This window comes from Peromyscus maniculatus, chromosome 6, assembly GCF_049852395.1.
Source record: "Peromyscus maniculatus bairdii isolate BWxNUB_F1_BW_parent chromosome 6, HU_Pman_BW_mat_3.1, whole genome shotgun sequence".
In the NCBI taxonomy this organism is placed as follows: Eukaryota; Metazoa; Chordata; class Mammalia; order Rodentia; family Cricetidae; genus Peromyscus; species Peromyscus maniculatus.
This window is the reverse complement of record NC_134857.1, coordinates 71,754,808-71,773,391: the sequence shown is the minus strand read 5'-3', so window position 1 is coordinate 71,773,391 and position 18,584 is coordinate 71,754,808. Positions and strand designations below refer to the sequence as shown.

Here is an 18,584-nt window from a genome sequence, read left to right as displayed (position 1 = left end):
ATTATATTATATTATATATTGTGTTGTATTATATTATATTATTATATCATATCATATTATATTATATTATATTACAGTCACTGTATATACTGGTTCTTTTGGCCCCTCAGACTTTGTTGATTGCTTTTCGGTGGGGGGGGGTTGTTGTCATTGTTGTTGTTTTGAGACAGGGTTTCTCTGTGTAGCTTTGGAGCCTGTCCTGGAACTCACTCTGTAGACCAGGCTGGCCTCAAAGTCACAGAGATCTGCCACCTGTCTCTGCCTCCTGAATGCTGAGATTAAAGGTATGTGACACCAACACCCATCACCTTTTTTTTAACTTGGTAGGTTATGAGAGAGAGAGAGAGAGAGAGAGAGAGAGAGAGAGAGAGAGACACACAGAGAGAGAGAGACAGAGAGAGAGAGAGAGACAGAGAGACAGAGAGAGCATGAATTTGGGAGGGTAGGGAAGGTGAATGTTGAGGATGGATCGGGGAGGATTTAGAAGGGATGAGGAGTAAATATTATCACTGTATGAATGTAAGAAATTCTCAAGAATCAATAAAAACATTGTATTAAAAACAATCCTCATGATGTTGTAGGATTATTAAAAACTTGCTTTTTCCCACTAAAAGGGAAACCACGATCATTGGTGGCTTGAACACAATACCACCTGGAGGGAAAATACAGGTCCAGAAAATCACTTGGCTCTTCTTCCTAAGAAAACATGAGCAAGATTTATTCTGAAATAGATGGCTCACTGTGTGGGCTTTCTTAAATCCACTTACTCAGCATATGAGATATAGTGAAATAAAGCACCAGGGACAGGGGCTTGAAGCTACAGTATGGGGATCACAATGGATGGAAAAACAAAGCAAGATAAAAAAGACATTTAAAATACACCTGGGATGTTACTTCTGGAATATGTAAAATATTCAGGGAACCAGAAAAAAAGAAAAGAGAAAAATACAGCAGTAAGATTCAGAGAAACTTCATTTGAGGCTCAGAATCTGTAGCCGTTTATTGCTCAGGAAAATTTGATGGTCTCAAGGAATGGGTAGGAATGAGAAGAGATACTTCTTTGGGTGGGATCCTGTCTGCAGACTAGGCTCTGTGATGAGAGCCACCTCTCCAGACACCACCTTCCTAACTAGGTACACTTGTGATAATTAATCACACTCTCAAATCCAAGCAGCACTTGCCTGCTGCTTTGCTTCCCCTCTCCCCTTTCAGTACCATCTGGTGTCACTTCCTAATACATCCCTTCTCTGCTGTGGATGTTGAAGGGTTCACAACACGCCCCCACGGCATGTGTATATGCCCAGCGGACACTTCTGCCTAGCCAGTTCCAGGTCAGGATAGCCATTTCAGAGTCAGGGCGTCTCTTATAACCAGGATGCCTGGCAGACCTGGACACTTCCGCCTAGCCAGTTCCAGGTCAAGATAGCCATTTTCAGGCCAAGGCGTCTCGCGTGACCAGGATCCGTGACGTTGCATAGCTACATAGGTGTGCAATGTAGCCATGTGATCTATGTACATGTGTGGAGTAGTGACATGACCTGGGCATGTCCAGCTTTTAAAAGCCAGCACCATGTTCCCAGTTCATCCTTCTTCTCCACACACGTCTCTCCCACAGGCCTTCGCACTCTCTGTCCCTTTATCTTTAATAAAACTCTTATTAGCAGATTCTGTCCTGTTTTGTGACATTTTCTTGCAGGGTAAGAGCACAAAACACGGCCAGTTAACTAACAGGTAGTGCTCTGTATAAATAAAACACTGATTGGCCAGTAGCCAGGCAGGAAGTATAGGCGGGACAAGCAGAGAAGAGAATTCTGGGAACAGGAAGGCTGAAGTGGAGAGACACTGTCAGCCGCCGCCATGACAAGCAACATGTAAAAGATACCAGTAAGCCATGTGGCAACTTATAGATTAATAGAGATGGGTTAATTTAAGATGTAAGAATTAGATAACAAGAAGCCTGCTATGGCCATATAGTTTGTAAGCAATATAAGTCTCTGTGCGTTTACTTGATTGGGTCTGAACGGCTGTGGGACTGGTGGGTGAAAGAGATTTGTCCTGACCATGGGCCAGGCAGGACTGGAAAACTCTAGCTACACTTCTCTTTCTAGGAGAACTCTTTAAAGCATGAGGTAGGGGTCTGTGCTTTCTTGCATCATGTTTATAGTAGGTATTTTATTACTATCAAACTATAAAATTCTACTCTTAAATACCTGAACCAGAATGAGAGGAGGAGTTGAAATTTAAGAACAAATTTTTGGGGTCCTGATGTGCAAGTGGCGAGATGTGTAAGTTCATTTGAAGAGAGAACAACCTGAGGAGGCTCCCTAGTGACAAGGCAAACCTAGATCAACATCCTCTACTGCAAGTGCAAGCCCTTCTAGAATCAATCCCCACAGTACCCTACATGTTGATAAGACTCACTATGATAAAACTGACTGCACTTAGAGATTCCTTTGGGTGGTTTCTACTATAATGCACAGGATGGAAAATACATGAAATAGTCATGTATACTTAATTCATCCTGGGCAGAAATACTCTTGGCAGAAACCCCAGAGGGAAAAAAAATTCATAGTCCTTGTATGAGGCCTATAAACAATGAATTGTTGGTGAAGCTCAAATAAATGCTTTTGTGGCGTGTGAAGTCTCCATAGTGGGGAATTACATGCTGCAGGTCTGGGTTGGGGAAAAGGAAGAGCAATACGTTGGGATCACTCTCATGCTGCCTTCCCACTACGGTTCAGTGCACAGGAAGCATGCCAAGGAGCAGCCAGAGGCTTGTCTGGTGCCTAAGAGGGTGAGAGGGAAGAGAGGCACACAAGTGAAGGAAGATGTTCTTTAATCACTGAGATCATGCCAATTAGATGCACTCTTTCTAGGGCCCTCTCTTTATGGGATGACATAGATCAGACCATTCTCCTACCTGCTGTGTTTTCACAAGTATTTTAAATTCCCTTCGTCCATTCTACATCCTCAAACCTTCTCAGAGGTAAAGGATGAGTTTATCCCTGGGTTTAGCCCTCCATAAGCAATTCTTTTTTATTTTGTTCTGTTTTCTACCCTGGTTAGGACCCTTATTCCTTATCCTGTATCCCAATCATGTCCACCTTTGTCTCCAGTCTGATTTGGGGTCTTTGAGGACTGCTCCTACAATCAAATTTCATCTTTTCTCACTTAGTCAGTTGTTTCTACATTATAGTATGTTTTTAGGGATGGGTAGAGGCAGCAAGGCCTGCCCCACACTGCCAAGATCATCATCACTTTTTAATGAAATGTGCACATCAACAGTGATTCCCAGATGGAAACACTTGGAAGTGAGAAACAATATTTAGATGAAAAGATTTTCACTCTAACAAGGAAAGTATGGGATAATATCAATTTTCATAAAAGATGAAGAAAAACTTTTGCTTTGTAAAAAACTTTTCCATGGAGTGTCTTGATCAACACACAGATCCTCAATTGTATTTAAAGATGGGCATTTATGAATGTTTTCTCTCCTCCCTACTCTCAGTCTGTTGTGCCAGGCAAAGTCCACCCACAGATTTGGAAAGAGTGCTCACAAAAAGGGAATAAAAATAAAAATAAAAAAATCTAACTATAAAGAGAAATGAGCTGGGTCTTATTTCCCTGCTTTTTTCCCCTGGGACACAAGCTCTGCTCTAAAATAGAGTAAATTGAGCTCTTCATCAAACATTAATGAGCATTTTTGGCATATGTTGGAAATAGCATCAGGCTCTAGGAATGCAGAAGTGATAATGACAAGGATCTGTCATTCAGTTTACTAGAGGAGATAAGATATGTATCTAGGTCACTATGACTTGGGACAGCTGTAGATCTGAGTTCAGAGGACCTGGGACTCTGATGTGACTATAAAACTAGGTAAGTCCCATGGAGAGCATGGTGCTGAGCTGGATGTTCAGTCATAGGTACCAGGATACAAGCAGGGTCTTCCTCAGACTCTGGTCACAGATTAAAGGTGATCTTCCCTTACATCCTAAACTAAATGCAGAAGAAGTCCTTTTCTAGTCTCCCATCCTGTCTCATCTCATAGGATTTGTGTGGTGTACTCACTTCTATACAAGCCAGCCTAAGCCCTCAGCCTTTTCATCACTTGCTTACACAGAATTCCTTTTGAAATTCATCCCAGGTGTAGACAGATGAGAAATCCTGCCCTGGGAATTATGAAACACCTGGATAGATCATCCACTCCATGACTGCCCTCCAATAACAAGTAGCCCGGAGGCTTCAACTGGAGGATGTATAAAAAAGCACCTTCAGTCCTGGTCCCACAAAACCTCAGGCTCCTCCTGGGGTGACTTGTCTACTCATCTTCCTTGAAGGTAAGGCTGCTTTTGGGTGAACAGACACTTGGATGTCACTCACTCACACTTTGCTAAGGAAGTCTTGGCATTCTCTAGTGTCTCCCCCGGCAAATTAATAAACCAAGTAGGAAAGATTAGTAGCAGGGAAAAGGGAAAAGCTAGAAATCCATGCCAAGAACTCTGAAATGATCTAACATGGGACAAACCAATGGAGGCCAGAGAGCAGAAAAACAGTAGAGACACCGTATAGGCTTAGAAAACTGAGGTCAGGAACCAAGTAGCAAAAGGACAGACATGTGGTTGTTCTTTACCCTTGAAGATGGAAGACATCAGCCTTGGAAAAAGTGTCCTGTTAGTTCAACAAGTTAAATTTTACTTTCCTTTTATAGGAGGGGGATGAGATATTAACTTGATTATTGACAAGTTCTTAGAAATTCTCACCAGAATTTACGCCCGATGAGTCCAACCCTTTAGAATCCACTGTTCTTCCTCTTGGGATAGGCTTCTCTGAGTTGTTAATGCTGGCTCCAATGATCGTAGTCTCAGCACCTGAGAAAACTGGCCTGTGCTTCCTAGTCTCTGATATAACAGTGTGTTCTCTTTCTTGCAGATTTGAAGCATTAGCTGAGCGAGCAATGTCACAGCAGAAGCAACAGCCTCAGGAGCTCCCAAATGCTCCCAAATGTTCACCTCCCCAATGCCCAGCCCCCTGTCTGACGACCTGCTCAACTTCTTGTGGGATTTCTTGTTCAGCAAGAAGCTGTTCTTCCCACTCTCAAAGGCCAGAGCTTCAGAACACTGCTGGACGCAAGAAAATCCACCACCCACAGCCCCGCTGCCTCAGAGGTGGTACCACTTATCCCTGCAAAGAGGAAGAGTGCTAAGTGACCGGGTACAGGTCTGTAGCAACCTTCTCCTCACCCAAACTATGAACTCCATCAGGAAGTCCAGGCCTTCCCCTACTTCCCCATCTCTTCCTACTTCTCCTGCCCACCCTTTCAGTTCAACAATAATAAAATTGCTCGTGGTGCATGGTTGTGACTTCTGTGTGTCGTTGAGACCCTGGTCAGAGGCACAGAGGCCTCTCAAGTGGGTTCTTCTCTCAGGGACAGGTTTCTGGGAATCTGTGTTTCAGCTCTCTGTAGCTTCATAACAATACATCCATGTTGAACATTGAGTGCTGGCCTCTGTGTTTAAAGATAGAAGTGGGAGATTTTACCTTCTACTAGGAAATGCTATGATCCAGTAGAAGAAGTAAGTATATTACAGTTTAAATTACATGAACTAATGAAATTAATGCTTATTAAATTACTCATTTCTATCTCTCAAATGTGTTCAAAAGAATGTAAAAACAACAGGTTATATTTAGAAACACACACACACACACACACACACACACACACACACACACACATACACACAATGAAAAGTGAGGCCATGAATTTGAAAGAGAGTGTGGAAGGGAGGGATCTATGAAAGGGTTTAGATTTTATACTTTAGAGGGAGGAAAAAGAAGGGAGAAACATTGTAATTAAATTGTGATCTCAAAAATAAAAATAAATAAATAACAACAGAATTGAATTTAAAGAAAGAAAATGTAGAAAACATCAAGGGGAGCAGTGAGTGCCAGTGAGCACCATGTTCTAAATTTTTGATGGTGTGAATTAACTGTTGTTTGTAGTTCTTAGACTGAAAGACAAGAAAAGGGAAGAGCCTTTTGGGGCTTGAAGAGAACAGGCTTCCTGGGGTAGGAAGTTTTCAAACGTCCTTTAAAAGTAGGCTGACTTTGGTCCTGGGGTGTGGATGGAAGCACCTTCCACAGGAAGGATCCAGCAGAAGCCATCGTAAGGCAAAGGGGACCCTTGTCAACAGTGTGAGCTTCAATGTGGCTGGAGCTCCATTAAAATTAAAGACTATGTTAAACCCACCAGCTGAGTTTACTGAATTTAAGGAATAAAATTCCAACTATTAAAGTATTGTTCTTCTGGAGAAAGTCTGGGCCCAAGCCTTGGACCTACTAGCATGGGTTTTAAGGAAGCCTGATATACATGATAAGGTCTGGAGGCAGCCTCAGCTTCAGCTACATCTCATTTCAATACAAACTCCATGTGAAGAGTTTTCATAGATGGGCATTTCTTGAGTATCTAGCCCAATATATTTTACTGACAATTTAAAAAACATAGCACATCATTTCCAATCTATAGGATGTTCATTTTTACAGTCATCCCCATGACGCTGGGACCTGATTTTACCTTTGTTGTGACCTATACCCAAATGCACATATGTGTCATAATTACATGTAATTATGTATGTGTAATTGTTACTACATACGTAATAGGAGACAATGCAAATCTTTTCCAACAAAAGATTTGTTAATATGGGAGAAAAGGAGAATCCGTAGAGCATTAGACAGGCATGGGTGAAGAGCTGTGCTAAACCCATAATACTGGGGGAAAAAAAGAATAAAAAGAAAGAAGAATTTCTAACGCTGATAAGCATAAAGAAGATGATTAAGACAAACAGAATCATTCTCAAAACAATCATGACTAGTAACTTCTTATCTATATATAAAAATAACACAATGGGATCATTTTATAATATTCTAAAGTATATATTGTCAAACTGAGTAGCCAGGAGCTCTTGCCACTCTTTCAAAGGACTAAGTTCTGTTCCTGGCACCCACATCAGTAACTCCAGCCCTGGGGATGTGACACCTTGTTCAGGTTCCTCCAGCATCTGCACATGCATGGCAAACACACGCAACACACATCTACACATACATAAAAATAAAAAATAAAATTTAAAAAATAAGGAAATATGGACTGGAGAAATGGTTCAGTGATTCAGAGCACTGGCTGCTCTAGTAGAGAACCAGATTTGATTCTGGGCATACACAGGGTGACTCACAACCAATTGGAACTACAGTTCCAGTGAATCTGACCCCCTCTTTCAACCTCTGCCAGAATCAGGTATGCATGTAGTATATATTTAGTCACACTAAGCACCCACATACATAAAATGAATCTTTAAAATAAATCAATAAACAAAACTAATTAAAAATCAACAGTAAAAGAGTAATTGTCAGCACCCTGCATATGGACAAGTACTGGCCAGCACATGACACATGGCACTAACACACCATACTACTTTCCTAATGTTGGACATTTACCCTGTTTCCACCATTTTGATGTCGAGACAAAGTATAATGAACATTCTCACTGGTGATTATTCAATTTTATTAGAATACACGTTTAGAGTTGAAATTGTAGAATTATAGAAATTTCTGACTGATTTTTGAGAGACTTTTAGGAAAATTTTTGAGAGATTTTAGGAAAATCATATTTTAGGAAGAGGGATTTCTTCTGTTCAGTAGCAAGACCAGGTCTTTTGTTAAAGGACTGCTATAGCCATTGTAGGAAAAAGTCATAAAAAGGAGCAATTCCTGGAAGAGTTGACAAGTATCTAAATAATTGGATTGTCATAAACCTATATTTTTAAAAGCTAGATACTTCCTCATTTTGACTGAAGAAAAATAACTTCATCTGTGAACAGTAGTTTCCTATGAGTGATGATGTGTCGGTGTCTGAATGTCTTGGTTAGTAGATTTCTAAATATTGATTTTAAATAGTCAACACATTTGTAAATGGTTCTGAACAGAATCCCCCATATGAAACGTATCAATAATTTGTTTTCCTAAAATTTATTTCTGATCCTCATTGAAGACAGACATTTACCAAATAACAATGGAATAAAGTGTGGCAGAAGCTAATTTTAACAAGAATGGTTTCTAAGAGTTCAGCCTATTCATGTTTCCTAGACAATCCTGAGATTCCTTGCTCTGGTCACATTGTTTACACACCATCATACACACACTGCTTTGACTGCATCAAATTCATTTCAAAACACTGACATGGAAGTGAGCCAGTGACTGGATGATCATTTTTCCTCATAAACACTTATGCCAGCTTCATAGTTTTTTTTAAAAAAATGTGTGCATTCATAAGAAATGCCTAAATTATAAGTGTCTTTTCAGTGTGGCCATAATATGGCTTCATTTTAATGTTGAAAGTACAGGGTACCTGCTGCCAGGCAGTGGTGGCAAATGCCTTTAATTCCAGGGAGGCGGGGGCAGGTGGATTCTGTGAGTTCAAGGCCAGCCTGGTCTACAGAATGAGTTTCAGGACAGCCAGAACTATTACACAAAGAAACCCTGTCTCATGATAGGCAGAGAGATGGATAGATGGACAGACGGACAGGCAGACAGACAGACTGATAGAAGACAGACAGATGACTTGAAGTGCTCACACCATAACACAATGTTAACTATGTGAGGCAATGCATGTTAGTTAGTTTCACTTAGCCATACAATTGTATAGATGTTTTAAAAACAGGTAGTAAATAATAAAGACATATAATGGGTATTTGATGATTAGAATAAACGAATACTCAAATGCCCCATATACAAAATTTTAACAGTTCATAAGAACAACATATTGTTCTAGCATGGAAATACTTGCTCTTTTCCCGCTCTTTTCATATAACACCATTAGTTCATTTCTGAGCATATCCCAACTTTCTGACTCTGTCTTAGATTTTGATTCAGTAATTTCTTTAAAGAGCCCTGGATTTGTTTTTAATTGAAAAAATACATTGGGTACTTGTAAATCTTTGGAGAAATTAAAAAAGATAGGCCCTTAAACTAGCCAGATGATGGTAGTAATAAATAAGCTAAGTGTGGTGGTGTGTATTTATAATCCCAGTACTCAGAGATTTGAGGCAAGAGGATTACAAGTTCAAAGCCAGTTGGTCGTGATGATGATGATGATGATGATGATGATGATGATGATGATGATAGCAAGAACAGCAATATAGCAAGAACATTTCCAAGCACTGTGCACATGCTGCTGACAATTCCCACAGCAGCTCTACAGAACAGAAATAATTGTCATCATTGCTTTGTGAATCAGTAACCAAAGCAAGAGGTCATGTGAAATCTTATGTTCCACAGTTAATAGGAGATGGAGCTGGGATTTGAGGCAAAATGATCTGATTGCAGACATTAGACAGCTGGTGTGTTGTGAGCAGGAACTCAACTCTGTGCTCACTCTGCCTCTTTATCCAGTCTCAAGTGTGAATGCTGGGTTGATAATCAGTTGATCTTGAGTTTAGTATTGATCCTGCTTATATTTGAACTCTTTGCATTAATATTACCTCTTTGTGTGGATGACTTCAGCTCTCATTTGTAAACATAGAAACACATAACCAAACCAAGTAAGATACTTTATTTATGACTAGCTCAGTTCATAAATCTTGGTAAGAATGAACTACATTTAAAAACTGCATTTTAAAGACATTGTTAGAATTCTTTAGTATCTAATCATAGACATTTGCTAGGGGGAAAAAATCCCAAATGAAGAAAACCTTAAAAGAAATGGGCTTCCTTAATGGCATAATGAGTTCTCTAAGTGAGAGCATTTCCATCAAGGAAGCAAAGCTCATTGCTAGGCATAAGAACTTGATAAGACAATGACACTTAACATTGGCTAAAGCCTCTCCAGGGGTGAGTGGTTTTTGGAAGAGGCCTGAACTTTGTACATAGTTCAGCTACCTATGAAATTTTCTGAAGGAGCTCAGAGGAAGGTAATAGGTGGCATCAGAATGTTCTAAGGGCTGGCTGGCTACATCTCTGTTCAAGGAACACTTTGAGACTTTTCAAATCTGGCAGAATTACCCAGAAAGTATTTTAAGAATGCATATACTTAAGTATGACTCCTTGGAGGTTATAATCTAGTAGGTCTTAGTTGGGGATGAGGGATCTCCATTTTGAAATGACTTCCTCCTGTGGCTCATGAGCAATCAGATGTGGAATTCCTGATCTGTTCCTGAATCAGAATGGATTCCGAAAGCACAGCTTCCCTACTCTGTGCTGTTCCTTGCTGGATTGGCCCTACTGCCCTGGATCCTAGAAGCTGATACATATTCAGTTTCAAACTTTGCAATATTCTGTTTTTCCACAAGCAACAAACCCAGCTCAGCAGTGTTAGGAGAGGAAAATAAAATATGTTGAATACAGGTGCATATATAAATAGGTGAGGATGTGGGAGGCTCTCCTTGCTTGAACCACCATGTCCTAGAATATAAATACAAGCTTGGAATGACAGGACAGAGACTACTAATGCCACAGGGAGGGAAATGGTCCTCTCAAGACCCAAGCAACATGCCTGTGGCTTTGTAATACCTTCCTCACTCTCTTTGTTTTTGTTTGTTTGTTGGTTGGTTGGTTGTTGTTTTTTTTTTTCCTTGCTCTCTTCAGAGTATAGAGTCTGGCTCTGCTAGTTCAAGGTAACATTGCTTTTCTAACTGGAAATAAATTTTGAGGAGGGGGAAATGGCAAATGAATTGTCTCCCTTATCTTCCTCTTAAGACCTGCTCACTGTAGGATATCTTTTTTGAGACTGGGTCTTTTGGTCCAGTACATAAGATAACAATGGTGAGGTCATGACTGAAGGGTTATAATGAGCCAGGGACTTTATCAGTATGGCAATCTTCAAAAAAGAGGGGGATGGAGGCAGTGATCTGCTCACCCAAGTGGGAGAGACTCACCTTTTTATTCCAGCAGAAGGATGAGGTTGCATGGGAATAAGAATGCCCTTATGTTCTAGACTGTGGAGTGTCTTTTCTTGAAAAATGTAGAAATGTTTCTTGGGATCTGTGCCTGGAAGAAAAACATAAGCAGAATGAAGTCTCCTCATCCCTTCCTGTCTTAGGACTAACAAGCACCATTTGGTGGTGACATCTATTTTCTAATAGTACATTTTAGCTATTGCCTCCTCACTAAGGTCGACTCTATGTCAGTGTAGAAGTCAAGGTCTAGAGAGTGGATCATCACATTTGTCACAAAGAAGGGACAGCACAGCTGTTCCTACGGAGATGACAGACCAGAAGCCACATAGATCCTTTTTGACCTAGGGCAGCTCCAAGCACAGAACTCTTAAAATTATCTCAGCAATCAAGAGACAAACAGCAACACTCATTTGGCACTAAGGACCCAAGGAGGCAAGTAGCATCCAGTTTCCAGTCTAGGCTCATGCTTGCATTTAGACAGTCAGTGTCTGGACTAGGCTTGAGTTCCAGAGACGGCCTACTACTCCATCCTAGTGGGAGTGGCAGGGGGATATAACACTGGTGTAGAACCCCAAATCCTGTAGAACTCAGCAGCTAGAAATTATTTAAGCCTAAATCATCTATAAATCAATTCTATAACTGTAAGTATGCCTTACAGATCACCTGCAGAATGTTGTACACTATATAGTTGTGGGTGTTTTGTTTCATTGTATTGTGTTGTGTTTTTCTCACACTTTTTAAAATTCTTCTCTCATAAATAACATCCCAACTGCACTTTCCCCCGTCCCTCCACTTCTGTCACCTCCCCACCTCCCTTCTCCCCAAAATTCACTCTTCCTCCGTTTCCCTTAAAAACAAATCAGGCCTCCCAGGGATATCAATGGAATATGGCTTAACAAGTAACAATAAGACTAGGCACATACCCTCTTATCAAGGCCAAATGAGGCTGCCCACTAGGAAGAAAAGGGTCCCAAGAATAGGCAAAAGAGTCAGAGACACAGACCACACTTCCACTGTTAGGAGTCCCACAGGATCAACAAAATACACAACCATAATGTATATTCAGAGGGCCTAGCTCAGACCCATACAGGGCCCATGATTGTTGCTTCAGTCTCTGTCAGCCCCTATGAGCCCTGTTAAGTTGATTCAATAGTATAATTAATTGATTAATTATAATTATAATTAATTCAAATAGTATAATTAATTGCTCTGAATAGAGCAGAGGGTGGGTACAAGGCCCAGATTGTTCTCATGGTGTCCTTGACCCCTCTGACTCCTATAATCCCTCCTCCTTCTCTTCTGTGGGTTTTCCCTGGCTCCACCTAGTGTTTGGCTGTCTCACAGTAATTTTTTAACTACCATTATATATAATTATACATAGCTACCATTATATAAACACACATTATAAATATATGGACCTATGTCTTTAACCCAAGTAATAAGAGTAGAGTAATGTGACTGGATTTTAAGGCCACTTCATAAAAGCAATGATCATTAATTATGCTGAATAAATGTTGTCCCTTCTTCTACTTACGATGAGACCCATGGGCCCTGGGCTTTGAATACAGTTTATTACTATTGTGCCAAAGTGAAGCACAGTGAACCCCCCACATGTGATTCCTGTTCTTCTAGCCTGTAGGAGGCTAGAAATTTCAAAGGCTGACCCGACCACTCAGGCTAAAGGATGATCCTTGGTTTCTGCTCTTTCATCACTTAGGGATTAGGTTGATAAGAATCTCATGCACGCAGATGCTGGCCAGGCTGGTACCCCACCCTTCCATTAGAGTGAACACCCAAGCCAGATAGGAATCCATAACATTCCTGAATCCTTAGGCAGGCAAGGTGGTGAGGAAGTACATAGGCAGATAAGAGTAGAGCAGGGGAATGGACCAGCTGTGGCCAGGCAGGCCTTGACCAAGCAGAGACTCTCCATCCATCCTACAACTAATCCCTTTCTCCCACAAGCTCATTAGTAAAGAGTTCTTCTCAAGCCTAGCTCTGTCTCACATCAAACCTGCAGACTGCCTGTTTACTACATACCCCAGCTTTAAGCATCCAAATGGAGACCCTGGTAATCATTCTAAAATGTAAATCTGGTAATACCCCTCCCCCCACCCTCTTGCTTGGATAGTGAGGGATGGCCAGTTATCTCTGGTCTCGTTTCTAAGCATCATGATCCTGTTAAATCACATGTGTAAATCAGATAAAGGTATAACAATTGCTCTGAATAGAGCAGAGGGTGGGTACAAGGCCCAGATTGTTACCTTCTATGACTCTTCCTGCCAGACAACCCAAATAGTTACAGATTAAGAATTAATGACATGTTAGAATAGAACTCATATTTCTGAGACCTTCCCTCAGCAAATGTATTCATATTGCCACAGTACAGTAGCTTTTACATTTTCTATTTCTAAGCTCATTTTACAGATTGGCTTTTGTAAAAAGGTTCAAAACATGTGAATGACATATCAAGGACTTGGATACAAGTGTTCTGATTCCAAGGTGCGTGTTTTTCCAGCTTCTCTCCACATATAAAACTGAAACTAACAAAACAGGCAATGCAGGGGTGTGGCGAGAGTCGAAAGGACTGGCTGCCAGAGGAGACAGTGGTGAGACAACTTTGAGAACAGACTTCCAAAGAATACAAAGTGGAAGCCAGGAATCTACAGGGTAAAATCACAAAGCACAGCACATGAGGCACTTCCTCCTGTCTGCACAGCCATGGTCTCGTGTATTCTTCTTTTGCTCCTAGTATTATTAGGATCACTCTGTTTCCAGAACAGACCAAGCTCATTCCCATCTCTGTGCTATTCCCAGGTTCTTCTCATCTCAATCCAGAATAGCAAATTCTCAGTCACCCCATGATGAATCCCAAGCCATTTTTTAGAGATCATTTCTTGTGGAGGTACCACGGGTAGGAGTTTCTGTCTTTGGGCACACCCAGCCCTCCCAATGCTGCAAGTCTATGTACTGCATCAGCTGCAAGACTTCACACAGCATAGAAGCTAGGGGAACACCACTCTTGGAATCAGAGCACCAGGATTTGAATCATAAGTGTGTTAGATGATACTTTTAAAATGGATGTTTCATCTGAATAAAGTGATTGACAATAAGAAACTCATAGTAATTATGAATTACTGAGTGAGGATGCAGGATGGATAGGAGATTGAGAATAAGCTTCATTTTTCTTTATTTCCCTCACATCATCTCATTTGTACCTCTGTTGAAGAAAATCTTAATCTTTGTGTTTACAATACACTGGCCATATCGGGCCTTGATAAACGAATCACTATGCTCAAAGTGATACTTGAAAAGCTATTATAAGACATTTTTTCTGGGCACACACACTAAATAAATAAACATAAAGGAAAAAATTTTGTTGCCTTTTTTATTGTTGAATCATTAAATGCAATGATAGCTTAGATCAGTGTATTAGAATATTGTTTTCCAATTGTTTAAAATAACTTGCAATATTTTAGCAGGGTCATTGTAGAGAAGGAGCATAATTTGTCTATATCTATAAATATGGGTTATAGTAACTCACTACTCTCCTAACTGGGAGGCTTACATCCCATCAGGAATCATACAGATACACAATACTGTTCTTCGATACCACAAGGCAAGGTGCTAATAATCTTCTCTAATAAATGAGAGGAACTGAATATGAAGTTCCTCCCTCACATGGTGACTGCCCTTCAGATATTCTATACCCAAACATGCTTACACACCAGCCATTATCTCTCCCCTAACAACAAATGCATATCCATTTATCTTTCAGATAAATGTTCAGAAAGAAAATCAAATCAGAAAAAAGTAATTATATGAGGCCACAGTGTTAGTTCTCTGGAAATCTGATACTCATAAATGAAAACACAGACAAGAAGATTGGTCCAGTCATCTCTGAATCCCAGAGGAAGCAACACAAGAGGAACCAAACTCCTTCAGTGCTCTTGCTACTGACCAATGTCAGTGACTTCACCCTGGGAGCAGCTTCCCACACCTGCCCCAAATGCTTGCTTCTGATCTGGCCTCCAAGACACTCTCTCTTAGAAAGAGTGAGAGAAGCTGGGCGGTGGTGGCGCGTGCCTTTAATCCCAGCACTCGGGAGGCAGAGGCAGGTGGATCTCTGTGAGTTCGAGGCCAGCCTGGTCTACCAAGTGAGTTCCAAGAAAGGCGAAAAGCTACACAAAGAAACCCTGTCTCGAAAAACCAAAAAAGAAAAAAAGAAAGAAAGAGTGAAAAAAGGGAAATCCTTGGCCTGAGCCACAACTAACTCATCAGTTCCTTGAACATCAGGCATTGTCTGAGCACTGGGGATAAAGTCGTCAACACTGAGATTTCATTCTAGGCAGCATGACAAATGATGAAAAATAAACATAAGCGTGGGGATACAGAACTCTGAATATGCTATAGGGGCGTCATACTAGAGAAACAGACAACGCAAGTTCAAGATACAAAGACAAGACTAGGGACAGGAGTCACAAAAGACAAGTGGCTGTTTCTCCTGTGTGGCACAGGAAGTTATCGAGGAAGGTGATAGATAGGTTTAAGTGAGCTTTGAGACAGAGCTGGAGGCTGCAGTCCTTTACATCTCATAGCAACACTACACAGAAGAGGCAGCCTTGTCCATCTTGGGGGAGAAAGATCAGCCAATTTCATGATCATGTCGACCTGACAAAATGCTTCTTAAATTTTTGTTTTTACTTTGACAGCGATTAAGCATAGTAGGGTGAATTCACTGAAGGTTGAGGGGCTGTCAGCTGGGTACTGACTGACAAGCTAGAGAAGTAACAAAGATAAGAGGAGGTTTGAAAGAGTGGGCTAAGAGAAGCAACCAGGGCTGGGGATGGCATATGGAGAGAAGGAGGCTCCTGGGCAGGGAGGAAGTCAAGCACAGTGGATACGGACACGCAAATGGAAAGAGGGGCTATGAATACAGAAAAGATGCCCCAGTCTGCAGTCGGGATTTGGGAGGCACAAACTTTGAGCTTCTCCTTCATTCAGTCTGGCTGTCGATGTGGTGGCCTGCGCGAAGGGGAAGCAGTAACTCACGCACTTTCCAGGAGGGTTTGACACTCTTGCTCAGTGTTCCAGGTGCTTTTGCTATCTGAATCAAATCCACTGAGTCCTCCTCACTAGTGGTCAGCAGCGCTTTTGTGATGGCTTCCAAACTTGGTGAAACCTTCAAAGTTCTCTCTTAGCTCCCTGAGCTGGCTGGGCCTCTGTGGCTTTGGATGTGCTGCCCCATTGGCTCTGCATTCTTCCAGAAAGTACAACTTCAGCCTAGTCCCCACACTTCATTCTTGTACACATCCTTGTAAACTGTGATCTTGCTTTTATGGAAATATTACCAAGGCGCGTGGAGAGAAGAGATGCCCTGGGAAGATACTCATGAGGAACTGATAGTGACCCAGAGTGACACAGGGACAAAATGACAGCCACTAGCATGTGTGTTGTTGTCATCACAGCCACCTGATCAGGAAACGGCTTTCACATCCTCCATGGCTCATTCTGACTTTGGAGCAGTAGATGTATAAAAGACTTCTACTCACAGGGTCTCCTCAGTTTCATTGCCTGCCTGACATTAAGAGAACAAGGTGAGTCCTCTTACTGATCTAATGGCTGTTAGAGGGATGGCTGGCTTGGCTATGGCCAAGCTGAATGGGACAATCCGGTCTAGGGTGGAGAATGAGCGAGAGCTAATGGGTAATTTCAGGGACATGAAATCATGGAGACGATTGAAAACTGCCCTTCCAGGAAGGTCAAATGTTAACTAGAGATTGGAGTGATGGGAAGTCATGGAGGAGAGGAGACTATTGTAGGACCAGAGAGCCACACAGGACAGAATAGAACTTAGCCTGAACCCATGACTCAGGAAAGCAAAGCAAAGGGAGATTGTTGAGCAAGGTGATGTAACGATGCACTTGGGTGGAAAGTATGGTAAATGCATAGTGTAGATCATATGAGAAAAACTAACTTAAGATTTGGAAGATCAGCAGGTGCTTCAAGCATTTGAAGTGAGAGTCTTAGGAGAAGCAGAGCAGTGAGAAGGCTTACCTAACTCTGGCTTGCCCACTGCTGGGCTTCTTCCATGCTGGGAAACCAGGGCTTCTCTACTGTCATGACACCGTAGCCTATGGACTCACAGGTTTAGTTGCAGAGTTTCAAGCTGTGCAGAAATGTGAATGCAAAACAGTTTGCATTCATTAGTTTATCAAAATGTCTGCATTGTTTTTTTCTCTTCAGGATAACTGAAGTTTGTCCAAGATGTCCTCCCAGCAAAAAAAGCAGAAGTGCCAGTTCTCTGCTAAGTGTCCACCCAAGTGTCCCCTTCAAGGTCCCCAGGCTCCTGCTTCATGCCTCCCTCCCAGTGCCCCTCCAGCCCCGGCCTGCTGTGTTTCCACCTGCTGTATTTCCGGCTTTGGAGGCAGGTGCTCCTTGGTGTCTCACCGGTTTCCTCGATTCTACCTTCGCCAGCCTCAGCGTCCTGACTGCCCTGAGACTGAGTCCTCGGGATGTTCCAGCTGTGGTCATAGCTCTGGAAACTGCAGCTGACTGATGCTCTTCCTCACTCAGCCTTCCTCCCTCTCCTCCTGAGCAAGATGCATGGGTAATGGGATCCTTTAGGCCTCCCAGCATTGGCTCTGGGTACTAGGCCAAGAAGAACTGAAGATGAAAGAAAACTGTTTTCCAATGCTTTGTCAGTGTGCAGAAATAAAACTTGTCTCTTATGGTACCTTTAGCTTCTTGGTGTTTATTGATTTTCCTAGTGGAGCCTGCATTGGTCTGCATTGATTCCTTAACCAGACTCCACAATGAACTAGCCAAGCAGGAAAATTCCTTACAGATAGATCCAGAGTCCGAGCTGTCGGGAGGGCTGTGCGCAGGAAAGATCTTGAGAGAAGATGGGGGAGGGTGTTTCCAGAGCACAAACGGCCCAATATTCCTAATGCGCATGACACTGCAGCTGCAGTTCACTGCATCACTGAGCAGTCCTCCTGCACATGCTGCTCAGACTCTCAGTGGGGGAGTGTGGTGCCCAAGAAGGAGGTGGCACAGTTAAAAATTAAAAATAAAAATTCTGAGTGTAACCATGTAACTGAGTCCCATTGCAAGATCCTCCACACAGGAACCAGGATCAGTGAGGATCTGTACAGAGCCCAGTTAGAAAGACACCTGTGAGGCCTTGGCGTGGCTGCCCACACATTGTAGTCTCTTTTCCTTTTCTATTCGAGGGGATAGATGTTGTGGGGTTAGGAAAATGTTCTCAAAGCACTGTCCTTTCCAACCCAACAGTGGTCCACAGGCAACAGCGGTGCTCCACCCACTCTCTGGGACTGTTTCTGAGCCTTAACATTGAGACAAGCTGGTGTTCGTAAGGTTGGTGAGAGGGATATATGTGTATATGAGAGATCCTACACATATCAACCATTATCCATATAAAGTTAAGTGATAATTTTAATCATAAATGCACAAATGTAGAGAATATAAGTGTCATTGTGACCAGTAAATTATACATGTCAATTTTTCATTAACATATAATACATAATTGAGAAGATATAACTAATCTGAGGAATGTAGAAAGTCACTAACATTGTCTGAGCCCAGAGCACATGACCTTTATCTTGGGCACTAATTTAC

General features: G+C 41.8%; 2 protein-coding genes across 2 annotated transcripts; both read left to right on the top strand.

The window, feature by feature from the left end:
- The first annotated feature begins 4,177 nt into the window (after positions 1-4,177).
- Positions 4,178-5,344, top strand: Lce6a (late cornified envelope 6A). The gene is made up of 2 exons (XM_006976210.4): positions 4,178-4,337; positions 4,930-5,344. The coding sequence occupies exon 2, from the start codon at positions 4,955-4,957 to the stop codon at positions 5,201-5,203; it is 249 nt and encodes an 82-aa protein (XP_006976272.1). The 5' UTR covers positions 4,178-4,337; positions 4,930-4,954; the 3' UTR covers positions 5,204-5,344.
- An 11,866-nt stretch (positions 5,345-17,210) lies between these two features.
- Positions 17,211-17,519, top strand: Lce7a (late cornified envelope 7A). Its single transcript, XM_076573771.1, has one exon. The coding sequence runs from the start codon at positions 17,211-17,213 to the stop codon at positions 17,496-17,498; it is 288 nt and encodes a 95-aa protein (XP_076429886.1). The 3' UTR covers positions 17,499-17,519.
- Positions 17,520-18,584: the final 1,065 nt, after the last annotated feature.